Below are 22834 nucleotides of genomic sequence, written 5' to 3' on the forward strand. Positions count from 1 at the left end.
TTAATTCATGCATTAATTTTTAAAAATTATCTACCAGACAAAAAATTCTCTTGATTCTATTTTTTCAAAAAAAGGAAAAAAAAAGTGGTGTCTTAATTCTCTAAAAACCAACGGGACATGTCGTTAATAAAGTCCCATCAACACTTCCAAATTATTATCGTTACGCCCTACTTCACACAAGAGGCAGTGACAGAGAAAGAGAAAGAGAGCGAGGATTCTTCGGGCTTTTACTGCGGCGACTTTGGCGTGTCTCTATGACCTCATTAATCTCAACAAATTGTTGACCCAACAATGTAATTCGCGTACGAAGTGAGTGAGGCTTCGGGAGTCTGGGTGGATGTTGGATGCCGGATAAATGGATGAATCCCAGACACGAACCACCTTTTCAGTAAGGACGTCTCTCGGTACTCGAGGGCACAGAGCCCCCTGCCGTATCGACCGTCCGTACACACATTGCGCACCCTTTCCCCTTGAGTCGCGAACTACTCTCGAGAATGAAGGGGTAGCTACCCGAGCCTGCGCACGCCCCAGTCCCGCTGCACGTCCGATGTCAGTTTGTCGGGGGTCGAAGCAGCGTTAACATCTGCGACGGGTGCGTCCGGCTATCAGCCAACCACCACATCCTTTAACTCCTTTATCACACATTTGAATACAAATATATACATTCATCTTGTGCAGTGTCACTTTATTTATTAATTGTTCCTTTATTTTTAATCAAAAGTGCTATTTTAGTTTTGTACCAGTGCAATAAAGTTTTTTTTTTTTTTTTGGAATTGTTTATTACAACTCTCAGTGACGGTTTGATTTTACTATTCTGTTAACAGTTGACCGCGTTAAGTAGTAAGATAAATGTGCGGTCAAACGTCAACATTCGTCGCTCGTAAAAGTCTATTTTTATGCGACAATTATTGGTAGCTCTGAGTTTTATTGTTGTCAAAGTTCAGTGATGGTAGACGTGAGAAAATTTACAAAAAAAAATTGAAAATTTTGAACAAAACTGATTAAAAAAAATTAGGAAATTTTTTTATTGACAGAAATTTTAAAAGTTCAATTATTAATTATATTTTATAAATTAGCAGGCTTTTTAATTATTAGATATGTAAAAGTAATTTTATGAGTATCTAATTGTGTTTATAAACATAAGAGAAGATTAATTTATTAAGTTATTAAAACAAAGATAACAGTAGGATTTAATTAGAAATAGTTATGATTAATTATGAAAAAACGTGACATTGGAAGTTTTCCATTTGAAATTGAAATTTCTCTTGAAGGGTAAGAGATAAGTAAAAATTGATAAGCCCTTTCATATAAAAAATTCAATTTCCCATAAAAAAGTTTTCTTACAATTCTTCTGTATTTCTAATGTTTACTCTCGTATTCAAACTTTAAAGTAATACAAATAAAAACATCTAGAATAATTTTTTACAGTAAATAAAAAAAAAACAATTAATGAAAAATTTTTTAAATTCACGTCTGGCATTACTGAATTTCAATAAAGAACAATTCACTCCTTGCTACGATCCAAGTCGAGAAATACAGTGATTTTATTTTTCTCATTCCTCATTAATTTTCAGGTGAATAAAATAAAAAAAAAATTGAACCAGTGAAGTGACAGTACAAGTGTCGTTTCTGGATAAATTTACAAAAAAAAAAAAAAAATGAAAGCTGGTGTGGATACGGAAGCGCCGTGATATAGACAGAGTAGCTTGGATTACTGTCAACAGCAGACCAGCAAAGATGAAGAGCTCGTGCAAACAGCGAAGGGGAGGGTTTATAAACGAATTTATTCGCGGGATCCAAGCTGATCCTCACATTGACATCAGGGAGTGAGAAGAAGATCCGCGATTTCTCACGGGACATGATCTCGTGGGGTCTTTTCAAGGAGCTGGGATGATCTTGGCACATATTGATCTCACACATAGATCATAGATCATAGATCATGGCCGCAAATGATGATTATAACTTTTTTGATTACTGTGCTCAAGATGTAGACTGCCATGAAAATTTTTTACGGGAGACTAACACGCGAGACGTTTATCGCGCCCGGAAATTAACTCGCGAAAAAATCGAGGGTTGGATTATCAGCGCAGGAGAAATTTGAATGAATTTTACAGAAAAATGAAAATAAATTTAAGATTGAAGATTCTGATGGAAAAATTCAGCGAGTGAAGATCTTCGATAAAACTTTTTTGGATTGCAGTGATACATTGGATTTACCGGTGGTGCAATGACAGTGCAATGTTAAATGTGTTTTTGGTCTGGTCTTGTTCTTAAAATCTAAAATGATGCTGAGCTGGGTGGCGGTGTGGATAGTAGCGGTCCAGCCGATAATAATAATAGAGGCCGCGCTGAATTCGCGAGTGGTCAGAACTAAATACGGTGAAATATCGGGTGTGATAGTGACCCTTGAGCGAAATCTCGAGGGTGTTGAGGTGTTTCGCGGGGTCCCCTACGCCTCCCCGCCGGTCGGCTCTCTCAGGTTTATGCCTCCGGTTAATGGGGCGCTCTGGCAGGGGGTCAAAGTTGCGGATAAGTTTAGTCCGGTGTGTCCTCAGAAATTTCCGAATGTGACCAGCGAGATGCCCAAGGGACGGGTCGAGTATCTTAAGAGATTACTGCCCTACTTGAGTAATCAGAGCGAGGATTGTTTGTACTTAAATATCTACGCTCCTGTTCAAGGTAGGGATTGCAATTTTTTTATTTTGTTTTAAGGAATAATTCCAGGCTGTTAATTTTTTTTTAATACTGAAAAAAAAATTTTTGATTAAAAAAATTTTCTATGGGAAAATTTCAGCTCTCTTTGAGTTATTAAGTTTTAATTAGTTCTAGAAATTCGCGAATTCAATCTAGAAAATAAAACGAAGAAGAAAAAGCTAGCCTTAGAAGAATTTTAAGAATTGGAAGAACTACTCAACTATTCTTAAACAAAATAACCGATAAAGTACCCACGAGTAATAAAACCTGCTAGAATTGTATTTTTACCAAAAATGTATAACTAAAATTGGGAGTTCGGAGTTGTAAGCTCCAGGTTACATTAATTGATAAAGTTAGTAGACCAAATTAACGTTCTACTAATAATTTATTTGTATGAATTTATACAAGAATGTAGTTAAAATTTACTTATAAAAATATTAAATGCGAGGCAAATTAACAAAGTTATAAAGTAATTTAAACGGTAATAAGACGGTACGTCTTGAACAAAAATGCTAGATGCTATTACGGTGCTCTGTTAAGAGGAACTGATTTTCTGATCAGAAGTAGAACTTGATGACAAGTTCCAAATTTTTCGTACTGCTAAGATCTTCTAGGGGTAAGGGGTGGAGTAAAAGATATACAAGACCCTTGATTGGTAATTTAGGAAAAGTGGGTGTACAGGTAAGGACTCAAGCAAAAAGGAAAATATCGAGAGTAAGTTAGAGAGAGAGAAAGGACTTAGATAACTAGATGCCAATATGATGTACAGATGTACAAATGACTAATACTCCAAACCGAGGAAAAAACCAAAGCAATAAAACAATTAAAAACAGATGCGTTTTGGGAAAAAATATTTTACAATAGAAGGATTAGAAGACCTTGGAGTAGAGGATCAAGTTGTAAAATAAAACGAACCCGAATCTCATTACCGCTTGAATTTACAATCGTACAACACTAAGTTTAGAAGGTAATAAAGCAAGATACATAAGTCATGGTAAGCTAAAAAATGATGAACTAAACAAAAAGTATGCTATACATGAGGGTATCATAAATCTTATAATATTGGAGACGAAAAATTTATACTAATACAAAAATTGTTATAAAAAATGAAAATAACGAAAATGGATTAACATTATAAAACAAGAATATTATAGGTTTAAATATAAAATTTTGAGATTAAATTTTTGAGTCAGGTATCTCGTATAAAAATGACGTCAGTGAGTTACTTTAATGGATTTTTATTATTAAATCATGAACATTAAAATACAAAGTAACATCGATTTGTAACATTGAATTTTTCATTTGAATATCTCAAAATTCTTTTTGAAATAATTTTTTTCTTAAAACAATTACACAGAAAAAAAAATTTTTGACTGGAGGATAAATTTTCTTGGCTTAAGAATATATTAAAGAAGAGTGAAAATTTTTTTAATAAAATAAAAATTTCTTTAATAAAGTAAGGAAAATTTTTTTTTCTGTAATTTTTCAATAATAAAACTAACAATATAAACTTTATATAAAAAATTTCATAAATCCGAAAAAATTAGCGACCTACAAACTTCATCTCACTCCTTATAAAGTAATTAATTTCGCTAAGTCACGAGATTCTTCCTGTAGGATTATAACTCACCTGATTATAAATCAGCAAAGGAGCCGCTTTGAGCAGATATCCGTCTTAACATCTTTCATTCGACGCTTTTAAGTTTAAAATACACGCAACGGAATCGAAAAAAGAGTAAGTGTGAGGGTAAAAGAGAGAAAAAAAATCAACCGACAGCCTGCGAAGAAGGAGCAAGAGTGGTTGCAAAGAACAGAAACAGAAGCTCGAGAAATCTGCCAACGGCAATAGCAAAAGAGTCTGCTGAGAAACGTTTAGCATCGATCGCTATCGCGGAACAGGGCCCGGTCGCGGGTGTTGGCGAACTTATCGGCAGTCCAAATCCAAGTAGTAGCAAAAAATCCAGCTTTGCTTCTATTTCCTCTCAATTTAATTCCTCGCAGTTGAATTTCGCCCTTATTCTTATTCTTAATATTATTATTATTATTTTCATCTCCGTTCTGGTTCTTACTTTCAGATCACTGGTTTTTTGGTTAATTTTTAGCCGTTTTCGCCCGTCTTCACTCACCTCGTTCACTCGGGTACCATTTCAATATAATAACTCAACGAGGCCATTGTTAGCTTGCGTACCAAACAAAGAATCCATGAAAACGGCCATTAATTTACCGATTTGAATAGGAAGTGTTATTTTATAGCCGAGCGTTTGTTCCGATAAATCGTGTCGCACATTTTGCACCCCTGGAATCTACTCTCTAGATATATATGTGGGTGGGTGTATGTAGGTTATATGCACAGCGTCGACCTCCGACTGCGTCACATCCACGTGCAATTCACTGAGAGTAAAAGCAATGAGAAACTCGCCGGGATATCCATTCCTTTAATGTTAATTTTTTACTCTGTTTCATTGTTAACTAACAATGCTTTAGGAACGACGGAATGGAGATTTTAAATTTTTATTCTCGGGTAATAGCGGAAAAGTTTTTGTTCTTTTCAACCAAAATTATAATTTATTTTAACAAGTGTTGGAAATTTTTCTTTGTTCATGTGGAAAAATTTTCATGCATGGTTATAAGGGCGATTTCTTTTAAACGAAGATTTTTATAATAAAATATTATTTTATATACTAAAAAAAAAAAAAAAAAAAAATTATTTATAGAAAATTTAATTTCCTAAAAAAAAAATTCTGTGCAGTAAAGTACTAAAAAGCGTTGTTTAAAAGAAATATAACATTTTATAACTTTTTTAAAATAATTTAAACAAAAAATAAAACATTGATTTATTTTTTTTTTGTTTTAATTTATAATTATTTAAATTTTGTGCTCAAAAAAATATATTTGATGCAAAATAGAACATTCATTGCTCCTGTCAAATTATCACGAATTTGTTCATACAGAATTGTTCATTTGAGTGTAAAAGAAAAAACAAAATAAAAGACATTTCAGATGTCACGTTGATATTGAATTTTTGTTGATTTTCTGGAATAACGCTAAGACAATTTTTATCCGTGGAGTTACAAAGTGAAATGTAAATCTTATACTGAATATGTTTTGTAACGCTTGTCATCGTGAGTTACAACTGTAATATATAAATAGGACGTATACAGCTCAGAAATTTAATTTTGTACTTTTCAATTTTTATGATTTTGTGTACCTTAAAAAAAAAATATTTCAGATTAATTATGGAATTTTAACTCAATTTTCTAACGAATCGTATACATTCATTAAGTTAAATTCTGATGAAAAATCTACATTTGCAAAACACAATTACAAATTACAAATAACCAAACATGAAAATTAGATTTTATACCTGTGCACATATTTTCAATAACGGAAAAAAATATTCAGTACATTGGTAAAAAAGCTCGTGATATTCCAGGCAGTTTTCTGTGAACAAATTAAATTAGTTATTGATCAATCCGTTGTGGAATATTCCCGGAACGCAGAGATAATATATCACCAAAAACCAGTAAAACAATAAATAAATAAATGTATAAAATACGCCCAAAAATAATCCCTGAAGAGTTAAGCCGTAACGAGACGTAATTTCAATTTGACATAATTCGCGGGTTATTTTATTTATCAACGAGTTTATTCTTCAGTATACGGCTCTTCATTTTCGGTGAGACAACATGATTAAATTGATGCATGCACTGAAAAAAAAAAATAAACTTGAATTAAGAGAAAAATTTTTGAACGAAGAAAATAATTTTAAAACAAGATCACAACTATGACCAGCATATATGATAATTTGTGGCCATTAGATATGATGATTATGACTAATACATATGATTATATGTGACAAATGTAATAATAATGATCCGGATGCAATGATCAAAGAAAGAAAATTTGGTAGCGCATTTATAGTGTAGCAAAATAATTTTATTGTGCGTACATAAAAGAGATTCTTCATTGGCCACAATGGAATGTTTGCAGTAAATTCGAGTTGGCATGAAAACAAGTGCCTGCAGTGTTCTGCTGTTCTCTATCTTTTTCCAGCTCGCGTTTTATACCAAATGGAATTTTCTCGAGACACTTTAAAGTAGCTTAACACATCAATGTTTATATATGCGCTACTTTATATTCCCATTCGTTAACTTTTTTCCTCGTTCTTTGTACCAAGTGCAACATGTATACACATACATATATACGATGAATACATACATGTAAAATATGCGGGCATATATGAACATAAAATTCTATTATATACCACAACAGTTTGAATTTGAGGTTAAAGAAAGTGTAGCTAGTAACATAATACACGTGGTTGCTCTCGTGGCCCGCGGAGCACAAGAGTTAATTATTAAATTTAATTAAAGTACCATCGTCCTTTACGGGAGTCATGCCTTGCGCTGCTAGACCCCGTCTCGGTTCTAGATTCTAGGTTCTAGATGGTAGATGGTAGATGGTAGATGGTGGTCGTGTGTAGCGCGATTGTACCAGACAGTGAAGTATTATTATACATTGTACCCTGGTTGTGAATGTTCTTTAGCAAGTCCCATGTATACGCTCAACAATTTGCTTTAGTATAATTATAAAGATCAGTTATGGGATCATAAGGGTGCAATTATCATCATATTGGTTAACCGAACTATTATCTTTAGTCGTGTGTTATTTTCAGTCTCTTCAGTGCTTTGTCACGGGTTTTAGTTGTTTTAATGTAGGTTGTACTGAGATATTGTTTATAAATTTAGATCAACGAGGTATAATTAGCAATGTTATGTTAATAATTCCCACACAAAGCAAATGAAATTATAATATTACGCAACTATTAATTATTGATAATAACAGGAAATTGATTATTGATTCTGACACCAGAATGAAAGTCAATAATTACGTTTAAATTAATATTTTAATAATTACTATCAAAAGAATTTTTTGATAATTTAATTTCAAAAATAACTGATTTAAATGCAGTTAATTCTTACTGCGATAATTTACTAAATATTAATTATTTGATTTAATTTGCTTTAAGTTAATAACATACATTGTTTTTTAAATTTTTTATTATCCAAATATAATTGCAATAAATGAAAAAATTATTAGTTAAATTTTCATTTAATAGGTTTATAATTGTTTGCAGTTTTTATTTTAAAAGTACTTGATTTATTGATTGAATTTCTATATCCATGTAAAATTAATTTAATTATTTATGCATTGTCCATGTATTTAATAGTTTTTTCTCCATGTATTTAATAGTTAGATGACAAATTACAAGTTTGGATGAAAAGTATCGCAGTGACGAGCATTGAGATTGGAATAACAGCAGCAGAATTGCTGATAGGACACCAGCACCTGGAATGGCTGCCTGGACTCGTTCATTACTACTCAACATCACAGAGAGACGAATGATTACAACCAGACACTTTATTTCAATTAAACTGCTAATTGATCCAAGACAAATGTTCAAAGTTGTTGATCAAATCGAACATTTTATTGCAAACATGTGTTCGCCTGGAGTTTAGCCAGTAATTTATTAACACACAAGGAATCATGCGACTGATTGACAGATAATTGTTCGACGGAAATCGACAGCGACAGCTCCAGCAGCAATACTCAGTGGGAGTGATCTGCTTATCGCAAGTATTACTCCAGTACTTTGTGTCGCTACCGTCAGATAGTTTACCAAAACTCTCCTTGTCGTCTTACATTTCCAGTGTAATTTCTCCGACACCCAATCCTCTTTCAAATTAACTTTTTGACCTCCGCTTGAAATGCTTTCTCGTCGAAATTTTTCCATTAAAACACTGAAACAAAAAATTGATGATTTCTTTATTATTACACTCATCGATCTGCCAGCGTTATTCAGAAAATATAAGATAATTCATCAACTATTGGACCAAGTCAAAATTACTCATCATCATTTCGAAATTACTGGGACATTTAATTATTTAAAATTCAACATTGAATTTGTTTTTAATTATCAATCGATTGAGAGTAATTGAAATAATATTTCCGAGCGTTGAACTATCTCGCGTCACGAAAAATAATTAATATATTAAAATAGTCATTAAAATCGTAATTGTTTCTGACATTTAGAGCACTAATTTTATCCCATTCCAATTAAAAAATATCGGAAGCGAAATTAAAAAAGGCTTTTTATAATTGAAGATATTAAATTAGTTAAATTATTATTATAACGGACAATTGTAATTATAATTGTAATCATGATTGTGATTAAAAAGTAACTGGTAAGCTCAGCGCTTATGAAGAGGAGAAATAATAAAATAAAGTTGAAAAATGATGAATTAGCGATGCGTGAAACTTTAAATATAGTAAATGAATGAAAGGCATAAAGAGATTAAAGTATAGGCTATTATGCAGAGAGATAAAGAGTTGCTTCGCGGGTGGGTGGAGTGGGAGTGGATTTGGCAGACGCGGCTCATCGCGTAATAATGAGCGTACTCTATACGTAGCCCCTAGAATGAGGCATTTTAATTACGTCCGCGATTTGCACATGGTGTAAATCGTTTTCGCGTCTCATTTAACCAGTTTCTCTGAATGCCCGCTAACCGACCCGTTAGATTCCCGCATACACGGTCGAACAAGCCATGACCTAAAGGGATGAAATATCTCCCACAGGCTATTTGTATTCATCCTATTTGTATTATACTCCTCGTTTACTATCACTACTATCATTTTAATCCCCATTCTTTTTTAATGAAAAATATCTCAATGAAAAATATCTCTGGCTGTAAATGTTATGATATTTATATTTTATAAATATTTTAATGATGATTAATATATATTAATGTCATTTATATTATATGTAATAAATATACTAACTACAATAATTGACGTACTTATCTTTCGTGTGCATCTGAACATCGTTGAATATAAAATATTAATCCATTTAATTAATAAAACAAATATAATTTTGTAGTGGGCGTATTTTTATAATAAAATGATTAAATTCAGGAGATACAAATTAATTCTAGAATTACTTGAAAAATAACTTTTAATTTGTGGAATTTCACTTTCTAATTAGTAAAAAAATTTACTAATTTGAAATGTGACCATTTTCACTTAATTAAAAAAGCCGATAATTACTAATGACCAGCCGGTATACTTAGCACATTTTTAAAAAGTACATATTAACCATTAATTAGTAGTTTTTCATTTATTCAGTTTCGCAGAAAAGTTTCTTTAATTAATAATTTAAATTTCTACTGGAGGTTAGTACTTCTATTTATATTAATTTTCCAAACTGACAAGCAAAAAAGTTATAAGAATAAATTCGTCACCCACTCAGGGAGTACGAAATTACTCAATGTCTTTCAACGTAGTCACAGTTGTACTATAATACATAATGCCTCAATATATGCAGAGACTATTTTTCTTACTTCTTTCAGTGATGTCTGTTGGGCCTTAAGAGAGCCCGGTTTTCTGTTCGTTCGCTAATATGCTTTACTCTACCTTGGGAAAATATCCGATAGCTTCTATTTCGTGGCAGCAAACGAGACAGACTGCGGTAAAGAAGATAAAGTGACTTGGGAACATTGTCTAGTTAAATGTAAGAAAAAAAATGAAAAAGAAAAATAAGGAAAAGGAAAAGGAAGAGGAATACCTTAAAAGTTTTAAACAAAAAGTTTTTTATTTATTGTTTCGCGATGAATAAACCCCGAAATGGATGTATTCATATACATTTACGCAGAATGCGAGTTATATAGTTTCTTTTGTGGCTGTTGAAGTACTTTTTAGAGAAAAAACTCCGCGGGCACCAAACCCGGTGAACAAGTATGTCCTTATACTTTATTTTGTCTCTCTCTCTGGAGCTTGAGCAGCTTTCTGTGGAATTGAAAAGTCATGTCCGGTGCTTTGGCTCGTGTGTTTTCGATTCCAGGCCGGCCTGATCGACGTCCAAAGAGAGAACAAGAGAAATAGAGAAAATAGAAACAGGGGCGGGGAAGAGAGAGGAAAAGTTTCGAAGAACCGCACTTAGGAATGTATATACACGTATATGGATATAAAGAGCGAGAAGAAGGGGGAGGGGGTTGTTTAGTTGAAGTAGTAGAATCGACGAGGCCGAAAGGGAGCCCTCAAGCATACTCGTTTTTCTTGTTGAGGACAAAGAACAAGACATTGAGAGATCGAAGCTGGTTTTTGCAGAGCTCTTGAAATTAGATGGGATCAATCTTTATCCCGGACAGTTTTTCCCTCTATTTTTATTTTTTGCATCGCCGATTATCGGATTATCTAACAAATGAGGTATGTAAAGAGAAAAAATAAAACTTTCATTTTCCGTTATGGCTTAGTCATTAACTTTACCGAAATTTATTGTCGTTTATTGTGACCATTGTTTTTTTTTTTTTTTTTTAATATTTTGTGATTTATCTATTGAAATATGTTTATATTTATATATATAAAATATATTTATTTATTGTAAAAGTGGAAATTTCAATTTTTCCAATTGACTTCAAAATTTCCTTTCTTTTTAGTCTGGCTCCAAAAAGTAAATGAAAAAAAAAAATTAGTAAATTATTGTTGAAAACTGACTCAATTTGATTGTTATCGTCACTGTTATAAACATAAAAGAGAATAATATAGCTGTTAGGTTCATAAGAAGAAAGAAAGGGTTTTATCCGACAAATCCTTTCATCCAATTCTCCAGTAGTATAGCGGTGCGATAAAACGTTCATACGGATATGGGCTTTTCCCAGGATTAGGGCTTTTATTTTCTTATGAGAGGCTGGAAATGAGTTGGCACCCAGTCGTTAGCAAGGCCATAACCGGGCGTCTCTTTCTCACCTAAAGCATCCCTGAGAAACAGCCCCCGTGTATCGTATTTTCAAATTTTTCTTTGACACCTACTACACCACTAAAAAAGAAACAAGCAATCGATAAAAAAAAGACCGCAATTTAGCTTGCTCTCCTACAATGTAATTTGCCGGCTCGACTTTTTGTCATCATGTCTATTTTTTCTTCCCTCCATTTTTTCTTTTCATTAAATTTTGTTGTATGGGAAATTTGTGAAACGAAAATAATAAAAAACTAAAGATAGAAAAGTTTAAAAAAAAACTAAAATCCTTTACGTTAATGAAACGTCATTTACAGGAGCCTTTTTTTCACGGAAAAAATATTAACGATAAATAAAATACCGGGATAACTTGGTTTATTATACTGATAAAGCTTCTGAGCGACTTTAATTATCGATTTAATTAATAAACTTTGTCATAAAACTTTTAAATAAATAGTCCTTTTATTTTAACAGTGCAAAAAAATTTATTGGGAAAATAAGTCGCTTAAGATGCTGGATAATTCAATAGCCCAGACGAACACCGGATACCTCAGTAAATAATCTTTCGCTTTTTTTTTTTTTTTGATTTGTTGCTTTTTAATCATTTAATTAATTTCTTTAGCGATTGGAATTTGTGTATCGTGTGCTTGATATTTTATAGGAGCCTATAAATATGTATCATATTTTCAATTTATTCATACTTTCTTAAAAAAAAAATTCTTTGAAAATAGAAATTTATTCTTTTGGCATAGTGAAAATTAAAAATGAAATTTTTATTAATTTTGAAGATAAAAAATCCAATAATCAAAACTTTGATGTTAATTTTTGAATTTAAAGAAATACAATTTTTCTATAATTTAACATTTCCTAAAATTTAAAAATAAATAAATCACAAAAATTGTTTATATTTTTAATGAGTAAATAATTGTTGATTAAAAGATTTAATCTTTATAAAAATAAATGCAGCTAACATTAATTTTATTCGATCCCGACAGCGAATTAGTTTCACGAGGAAAATCCTTGGACTCAAGACAACCTATTGCGGATTAAAGCATCACTGATTCAGTGACCTGACAGATGGTTGTTCTCTCCCTGCCTTCATACACTGTTTATACAAGTCACTCCCCCTCCCTCTTTCTCTTCACCCCTTCTAGATATGCAAATCCCGTAAGCTTGATAACAGAATTCAAATCACGAATCAACATATGCCTGAGCCCTAGTTACACAGTCTTAATTTTAAAATTCATGACCGCATTTAAAAGGCCTTATAAAATACTTACACACAATTTGCTAGCAAGTCACTAAACTTGCCCATCGACCCTGAATACTTTATCGTCGATGAGGTTTCACTTGGCTCTGACAATGCTAAATCGCAAGCTTTTGTCAAAACTTTCAGCGAGCTCGACAACTCTTCTCCATAGGTATATGTATATATATGTATATATACATATATACATAAATATGTACCTAGCAGGAGTGTACACAGAGAGCAAACGCGACAGTATGACTCGGTAAATTTACTTAAACTTGGATTCCTTCAAGGGGAATAAAACTCCTCGCTGTTGGATCTCTTAGGAGAGTATTAATGCCTAAGGGTATAACTTTGATGCCCCGAAGCTGAAGAAGAAAGAGAATGAGAAGAGCTCCGGCTCGGCCTTTATCTCTTCGGGATGCTGTTCTCTCGAATAATGCTTTAGCTGAATTTAACTGGCTCAATAACTGCTATCTGTGTATCACTAAATCCTCCCAGGACCTTCAGATCCAGCCGTAAAGCCACCATCAAACGCAAGCCTACTGGCAATGTCGCTGAATGATGTACCGTGTTCGTATCACTATTAGTATAACGATCTGTATTAGTGGGAGTGCGCGTCAAATAATGTTTACCATTTTGTCATCAGCCGCGCGAACCGATAATCTACTGCTTATTCTCCTGTTTCAATTGAACAATAATCTTAATTTAATGATCATTTGCATTACTTGAACCCTGCAGACAGATATCTCGTGTCAAAGGTTTAACTTTGCCAGATTGTCATTGTTTCTCATCCCTTTAAGGAGGTATACTTCGGAATAGAGAACTATATTTATCAGGTGTCATTTTCCACGCTACTAAGCTAAGTGATTGAAGTTAAGCTCTGTTTTCAACTTATATTCATATAAGTAAGCATGCTGAGTCAAAAATTAGCCTCTAATTAAATGACATCAAAGCTCAGTATCTACCTGACCTATAGTTCCTTTAAATCCAGTCAAAAGGAGTGAGTTCCGGTCAAGAGTAAAGACAATTTGTCTAATAACCATTAGCGAAAATGAAAGCCACTCCGGGTGGTAATGATGTCGGTAATGTGGTTGGCTTCAGCTTGATGGTCCAGTCTCCCGTCCTTTGAACGAGCTGAAGCATATGGCGCGGCAAAAGGCGCAGTAAGGCGGTATAGTATAGCTAATGGTTAAATAGGGAGCTCTAAGGGAGATTCCGAAAACATATTCACCGCCTAGACATTTACGACACCGTTATATTCGCGTAATGTCTCGGCACACGCTATCAGCGCCATCCTACGGCCGTGATGGGTACTAATTGTGCATTAAAGGCGTCTAAACAAGATGGTCGTCATATAGAGCATCCAAGTTGATCATAGTCATAATTATTAATATCAAAATATCAAAATGGAAGACGTTTAAACTATTTTTTTTTTAATTTTATCTTTTTTGCAGATTGTTAATTTGAAATTACATTCTATTTAGATAATTAAAACCCTTCTGCATTTTGTAGAATAGCTTTTTTAACGGGCTATTGTTTGAATTAATTGCTTATGAGCACAAAAGGCTCATTGATATGATGCCGCGATAAAAAAATATTAAAGATGACGGTATAATGCCACAAAGAAAATAATGGGGGATTTAAAATGCAAGAGATAGGGTCTTTAATAAGCAAATGGTATGAAACTTGTCCCAGCACCTCACCCTCAGCTTCTCTCTCTCTCTCTCTCTCTCTCTCTCTCTCTCTCTCTCTCTCTTTGGCCGTTGTAGCCCGGGGGTTTTTTATTCAAGTAATCCGGGTTCTTTGTTGCTCTTGCTCATCTTTTAATCTGAGATCAAGTTACCGGTGACGGTGAAACCGAGCTAAGTACACGATTTTGCTTCGTTGCGTTCAATTAACGAGACGACTACGGGGATGGGAAGAGGACAGTAACAAGGAACAAGAAACAAGGACTGGTACAATCTATGGTCCATGAATTTCAATCAATGTTGAAGGATTAACAATTTAAACCAGTCAATTGTCAGCTTCAATTACGATCTTTCAGATAAGTTTTGCTTAGAAAGCTTTTTATACATTACTCGTAAAAAATTTTCTAATATGAGATAACATGGCCAATTTTTATAAGTTGCCATGTTATGTAGAAAATTAGGTAATTTTTATGGTATCAAAAGCAAACATCATCTACATTATGTTATACGTGTAATACGAATAACATATACACTTAATCCCTCGAGGCTGAGAAAATCCTAATAAATGACAAAGGGCGAAAATAATTCAATAACCTGTTCATCGTATTTTTCTCCCATTCATCATAACTTTTATATTTTATTTAATAACAAGAGGTCGAGAGCGAGAAATAACAATGATTAATTGACTTGAATCAATAATTTAATCTTAATTAATTTAACACCAATCCAATGGGTTAATTTATTAATTCTCAAGAGAAACAAGGTTTGTTCTTTCCAATGAAAAGAAAACAGAAAAGATAAAAGTTAAAATTCATCTTTATTAATTAGCAGAGTTTTTCGATAAGTTAAATTAAAGTCGTTCCTCGCAGGATGTTTTACAGTTTTTTTTTTTTTTTTTATGTCGCTGGCTCTATAAAAGTATGTTTCATAGATTAAACGATTTTTATGGCACTACAGCAGTAAAGACGTGGATTATCTTTTATGCAACTGATAAATAGGTGATATTTCAAATATATATTCTGATAAATATTTATAGCAAGAGCTGATGCTTTTTAGTGTCATAGGTCAACTTTTCCAGTGGTAAATTTTACGGGACACGTGTCTAATTTAAAATGCATTTGACTGATAGTGAAGATAAAAATGCAAGCAGAATATTTTTATTTTTTAAATTATGTGTGATGTGAATATTAAAAAAGAAATAAAGTTTTATTGAGATTAAAATAAAAGGATGCATTATGGGTGAAGTGAGGCTCGAGTTTTATTTAAATAAAAACGTATAGTATATGATATTACAATAGATTGCGTAAGAGGTAACGTATTTTATTGTAAGCGAAATTCATCCGGAGCGAAGAATAATCGCACATAGGGAGCTTACTTCGACGGTAAAACAGAGATCAAGAAAGAAGAAAGACGAAGTAATATACAAATAACTGATGTCGTTTTTATGATAAGAAATAATATTTTTAAGACGGATAAAATGCAATTTAGAATGGCACAAGTGTTTCCATTTAAATCGGTTTCTTGTATGAAATATCGCTCGGGAAATAAAATGCCAGTCAACGGTGAGTCCGCTTTCAGCTTTCAGCTTTCAGTGAGCGGTTTTAACCGTTTCCGACCGCTTCTTCTGCTCCTGCCACTGCAAATCTCTATATTATAATCTCTTCAGAATTGTACAGCTGAGTTTTATTGACAGAATTTTTATAAATTAAAATTACTCGCGCTGGTGTTATTATTATTATCATTATTGAGTTGGCAGGTCGAAGATTTTTTCTTTAAAAATGGCAAATCGAGCGGCTGATAGGTTTGCAGAAGTTAATGGGAAGTCATTTTAACTTCAGGAATTGTTGACTTGAAGAAGTTTTAATTAATTATTAGTATAATTATATAATAATAATTAGACGTTTAAAAGAATTTTTTTTTTTTATTGATCTTTGATGTACAGTAATAAGACAAGAAATAATTTTATTTCTGAGATAAAAATGGGAATAAGATTTTTATTGATAAGACAACCTTAAAATGTGGGACTTAATGATTTAATTATAAAATATTGAATATTGAACAATAAATAGTTTTTTATGATTATTTTAAATAAATTTAAGAAATTAAAAATAAATTTTAAATAGATAACTTGCGAATTTTTATTCAAAATTTTCTTCCTGAACAAACAAATTTAAACTCTTCTTTTAATAGAACAAACCGAAGAAACACGAAAATCGACATGTCTTGGCACGACTCTAACATCATTAATCTCTTAGATTGGGTATCGAAGCTTTGTCTCGCGATACCACCGATTCGTCACGTTCCCACAAAGCCGGATTTGGATACTCGACGTCGCAAATTTGCGGGTCTGCTGCTACCACTTGCGAATTACTCTACGCAAAATATATCTATATATTTTAATTTCGGTAACTCATCATCAATCTTGTCGCATTAATTTGTTGCCTCCGAAAAATATTCATTAATCAATTCAGCGCTTCCTGTGGATTTTTTTCGTAAAAATTATCCAACAATAACAACACTTACAATTGCAATCACATTAATATTATTAAAATGACTTTTTAATCCAAGAACGACATTTACATTCAAATTGTTCCGTAACTCAGAAAACTTTAAAAATATTTCTTTCTCTACTTATTATTCATCACTTTAGCATAACAGACGTATTTTGTTAATTTTATTCTGCTAAAAATTTCCATACGAAAACATTTGTTACCTTTAGAGATTAAACACATTTATAAATCGATTTATTGAAATTTTTATGGAAAAAAAAAACATTTTTTTCATGCACACAGTTCGATTAAATAATAAGAAATGGTGTAAAAAAAATATTTTTACTGTGTATATATTTAGATTTTTCAAATGCAAGTTTTAATTTTAAAAATAATTTCATCACTTCTCTAAAACAGAAAACAAAATTAATTACGTATTCAACCGCCGTGAATTAAAAATAAAAAATTTTTTATCGTCACCTCAGCATCTACAGTGTGATGTCGGTATTCTCAGTAAATTTGGAATGCAATAAAACCGTTATTCAAAAGTTTGTGAGATTAAAAATACGAGGCGTTGGTAGTTGGGGATCAAGAGAGGCAGCCAGTTTAGAGTCGTCTGTACTGGCCACGTCTTTCTTTATCATATTCGTTTTTATTCCTATTTCTTCCTGTTCCTAGTCTCTTTTTTTCTCTCTCTTGCTGTATTTTACTCCATACTCAGTACATATATATAAATATAGTTCTCAGTGCTCAGAGCTATACACACATACGTCTAGATTCGGTTGCGAGCGTCCTCAAATGACCCGAAAGTACTTTCATCCCCGGAGTTTTTGCGGGCTTGGTAGCATCGCACGAGATGAGCTCTCATGTGAAAGGTAAAAAGGAGTACACAAAAAAAGTGAATTAAAAATAAAAATAAAATAGTAAAACGTGATATCTGAATCCAGGTCTCTCGGGAAAATGCGGTTGACAAAATAGAGTTTTTAAATGAAAATAGATAAATAAAAAGTGAATAAAATAAATTAAAAGTGGATGTATGGATACTAGAAATTAAATAAATAAAAATCTATTTGACGGGTGGTAGAATCAAAATATCAAATGAAAATATTTACAAGGAGTCAATTTAAATACTTGATCAAAAATTTTAATTAGAATTTTATTTTTTATTGAATGATTAATTTTTTTTAATTTCCATATCCGTAAATAAATATTCTGCGATGGCCAATGTTTATATCTCATTATCCTTATCATATATGGATAGATAAATATATACGAGGATGATAAGTAAATTTCAATTATAATTTTTATAACTAAAAATTAACATCAGATGGTTTTTCGTACTTTGATGCACAAAAAATTCTGTGAAGGGGAAGGAAATTAAATTTTCTATAAAAAACTTAACATTTGAAATTATTCGGAAAAGCGAAAAAAAAATATTTGTTCTAAACGAATCCTAAAAAATTTTTTTATGAATATTGGATGAAAGAAACTTCATAATTTATTTTACAATTATTTAATAAATATATTTGGTATAAAAATATTAAAATTGTGATTCGGAAAAAAAAATCGACGAAATTGATTATTTTAATTATGAAAAGAGTATACTGAACTTTTGTGCTTACTCTAAATTTTTTTAAACAGAACATTTACATCTAAGATTTTCTGAGCAGTCTTCAGAGTTTTCCTTTTTTAAACTACTACACAAGGAAAAAAAAAATTCGAAAATGAAATAATATTAATCCTGCAGCCAGCAGAAAGTTGTTTATTAACGAATCCCAGAGGATTAACCAGAAAATCCGAGATCCGAGAGAACTCAAAAAACACTTGCCGTAAAAAAGGTATAACATAATTTAAGGTTTCCCACACACGGAGGTTTTGACGTGACTATTTTAACAATAATCCGAGACGAAAAAGAATCCAAGTATACTTCGGAGCTTATTCTCCCCCGTTGTATTCCGTGTTGACCTTTTTACTTTTTTCCTCGGTGTGCACAGAACACTATACACTTTTCTTCTTCTTCTGCTCGTGTTGTACCTCTTTAAAGTATCGCTCAGCGGCCCGAGTACGAGTACCCCAGCATTTCGCGTTATATCTCTTTACTTCTTTTCCCGAAAGTTTGGTCGGGCGAGGCAACTTTTCAAAGCCACTGTTTACACGTTCCACTTTTAGTCCCTCGTTATTCCCTTCAGAAGTACTCCGCTGAATTCAGATCTTGCTGCTCTTTTATTTTCTTTATACGCTTCACCTCGAATACCATTTCATCCATTTACATCATTTCCATTAATTTTTATTTACATTTTACGTTTTATAGTTCTCTTTTATTTTCAATGCTAATTTACACTCAACCCCACAACTGTTTTCCATAATTACTCATTTGAATTTCACGCTAAATATTTCTCTTTATTTTCAAAAATTCTCACTTCCGTTAAAAATAAATGAGAATTTTTATAAAAAAAAAAAAGTTACAATTTTTAACTTACATTTTTACATCCAAATTATTTTTCAACTACAAACTTAATTAAATAAAATAAAAGCAGCATTAATTAAATTTCTTTTTTGCTCAGTCTAAGTTAAAAATCATTCCCTGGAATTAATTGCAAACATAAAAAAATTAATAACAACTGAATTTTTAATTTTTTGTCTTTTAAGAAATATTTAATAATTATTATTGAAATTAAATTATTAAAACACGTGTGGAATGATTAATGGAAGCCTAATTCGTATAATAATTTTAGAGGATTTTACTCCGAGCGTAAATTAAGTCAAGTAAATGATGTATGAGAGTTTTAGTAAAGTGTATTACGAATATTCAAACGTTATCCACTGAAGGATTTATCTTGAATCCTGTGTATAGTTTCGTTGAAATGCAATTATCATTTATCATCGTCTTACTTAGCTTCCTAATTATTTACTTTCAAGATTAAATTTACTTAATAACAACATTTATGCCACTCAAGTCACTTGTTTCTTGCATCAATATTTGTAATTATTATTATTATTCTTGTTGTCCTTAGTTTTATTATTATAATATACAAATATTGTTACATTTTATTAGCGAAAACTTTATACATAGCTAAGCAAAAATAATTCCTTAAAACTTTATAATTTTTAATTTACTAGACTAATAATTGATAAATAAATTTAAAAAAAATTTTTTTTAAATGCAATTTTTAATATTTTAAAAAATATAAATTTAGCATGTGGAAAAACTATTTAATTTACATGAAAAAAATATAAATTTAGCATTTGAACATTTGTAAGTCTTGCATTAAAGAATTGCAAAGTTTACATTAGAAAAAAATAGCGGGGAGGTAAAACGAGGAACTTTAAAAAATGTAAATATTAAATCATAATTTATGTAACTTTTACAAATAATTTTTTTGTGAAAAAAAATTTCGAAGGTTCGCAATCTTTTTAGATTTACTCAAGTGGGGATCGAACCCGCTCGTGTTATTCTCGATGCATGAATATTTTATCTAAAGATCTTACTTGAGATAGAGGCCGTAAAATATTTGTAACTTTCAACAAGCTATCTTCATTTAAAAATAGTATTTTATCAATTACAAAGTTTTGAATTGGGTTAACCTAACAAGATTACTTTTGGAATTTTGTTCCAATAATTGGATTTTCTTTTTTAAATTTTCTCAACTTTTATGAATTATTTCACTTTTATTTTTCTTTGTGAGTTATTAATTACGTTGTTTAATAAAGAAAAAAAACAAATTGTAATTATAATAAATAGTCTGTATTTTCGTAGAGCGGCTGAATAGTCGCATACACAAAAAATGCCGGAATTTATGTGAATAGCGGGACAATAAAAAAATTTATCCTTATAAAATTGAGTATAAAATCTTTTCTAAAGCCTCTTTTAGTGACCGATAAATCTTGGGGTGTAATGTAAATGTATTTAGTAAATTCTGCGGTTAGTGAAGAAAAAAAGATATTTATTAATATCACACCGTATAAAAAAAATGGTAAGCTGTTAGTTTACTATTTTTTTGTTTTTGTAACTATGCAAAAAATAACTGAGTTTTATTCATTTAAAATCCTAATATGTCCTTTGAGGGTGTCCAAAAAAATGAATATTATTTCTCTATCACTTGAAATCGCAATATTGAAAAGAAATTTGTCTAAATAAAATACAAAAAATTTTTTTTTTTGGCTTAGAAAAAATCTAACCGATTTTAAAAGCAATTAGCAGGTATTTATCAAGCTCTTCTTGAAAATTCAGAACTCATTAAAATCTTCACTAATTGTCCTTAGTTAGTAGATGCGGAGAACAAAAAAAAAGGTACGCGTTAAAGAAGCCGCGTATTTCCATGAATGCGGTGGTACTTGATCTTAAAAGTTGTTAACGGGTCCCCAGGCTTTCCATTCTGGCACTTTAATCCCTGCACTCGATATTCCCTCGAGTCTTTGGCCACTTGCCGCTCATAGTTTTCTTCTTCATCGTACGAAAATAAAAATAAAAAACGTCTATAGTAAAAATGAAACTCGACTTGCTGAAGACATAAGTACACTCCAGAGCTAAGTCATGAGATTATCATCGCTGGCGTCTATTTTATTGCCAATAAATTAAAACTGGAAAAAGTTTTATCACTAATAGTGAGATGATAAAAACCATTTTTATAATATAAGATAAATGATTTTTTTTACGTCCCTCTATTACTTTTTTTCTTCTCGCGCTTTTAGTGTGTCTAGTCGTGTATGTGATGGAGCTCTATATTTTTAATACTAACTCAAATTAATCAAAAAAATTTTTGTGTTCCGTAAATCAGACTTTTTTGCCTGATAATGAATTCTCGGGAAAACATTGATTTCAAGCATGTCAGAAATTTTTTTAAATGAAGCTCACTGTAAAATTGTTAGTTAAATAATTTTTTTTCACGATCTAATAAGCGATTGGAGCTTAAGTGGTTGAAATTTAACGAGAAAGGGTTTACTAATAATTAAAAGTTTCTCAGCTGATGCTTCCGGCAGTGAAGGTGATTTTTCGTAGACCCTTTCCCAGCGAACTTATTTTATCCGTTTAGCTAGACGAGCAGCGATTATGACGGAAGAAGGAACTGAACAAAAGTTGTTCCCAATGTAAAAAGCAGCAAATATGAAAAAAAAAAGGTAAAAAAAAGAAGGAAAATAAGAATAAAAGGAACTGATATATAAGGATGAAGTTTCAAGGAGGAATAACTTTCGGAAGCGAATCAAGCACTAAGTATGCTGGCTCAAGTTGCCCTTGCACCCCAACCTGCTTTGGTATGTTATGGCTGAAAGCGCCTAAGGTTTAGGAAATAATTATCCAGAAGGATAATGGAGATCGAAAAAAAGTTTTGTGAATTTTTCGAGTGATCATTTTATTGTAGAAATATAAATGAAAGTCATCAGTTGAGAGAATTAAAAATTGTTTGAATTGAAAGTTTTAAACTTTGAATATTTTTAGAATGAATGAATGCTAATATTTAATTGGTTTCTCCTTGATAAATTTTTGATAACGTAGAAATGATATTTCGTAAACAATCAGCTGACTATTTTGATCCTCAAACAACAACCAGTGGTCTCACAGGTCAGACTATTTTCGAAAGTCGCCTCAAGTGGGAAAAGCCGCAGAATACTTCCATGCAGCTATGCTCTATTATTTATTGGCATGGTCCATACATGTACAGTTATACATATAGCTAGTAGAAGTTATATACAGATATACGTAGTCTGCGCACATCGTAGATTTCTCGGCTGCGGCCACGCAAAATCGATTACTCCCAGTTGTGGGATTCACCTCACGAACTTTGGCAGAACCGCGAACTTGGTCACGCATTTCTGGGTAAGAATATTGATACTAAGCGACCAGATTCGACTAGATGGGATGAGCTAACTTTAACGAAAGTTATATACATGCATGAAATCCCTCGTCATCATCATCCTTTAA

The 22834-nt window shown here is 31.8% G+C and overlaps 1 protein-coding gene across 2 annotated transcripts in view; it reads left to right on the forward strand.

Annotated features, from left to right (window-relative positions):
- Positions 1 to 605: 605 nt before the first annotated feature.
- Positions 606 to 22834, forward strand: part of Nlg3 (Neuroligin 3) — a 156097-nt gene continuing 133868 nt past the window's right edge. For both annotated transcript variants that reach the window (XM_074255842.1, XM_074255843.1), the window contains exons 1-2: positions 606 to 911; positions 1575 to 2679. In XM_074255842.1, coding sequence (XP_074111943.1) covers positions 2283 to 2679 — 397 coding nt within the window. In that variant the 5' untranslated portion in view covers positions 606 to 911; positions 1575 to 2282. The remainder of the gene's footprint in view (positions 912 to 1574; positions 2680 to 22834) is intronic.

Source organism: Cotesia typhae, unplaced genomic scaffold (genome assembly GCF_013202065.1).
Source record: "Cotesia typhae breed Kobodo isofemale line unplaced genomic scaffold, CoteBio_Ctyphae scaffold_152, whole genome shotgun sequence".
In the NCBI taxonomy this organism is placed as follows: domain Eukaryota; kingdom Metazoa; phylum Arthropoda; class Insecta; order Hymenoptera; family Braconidae; genus Cotesia; species Cotesia typhae.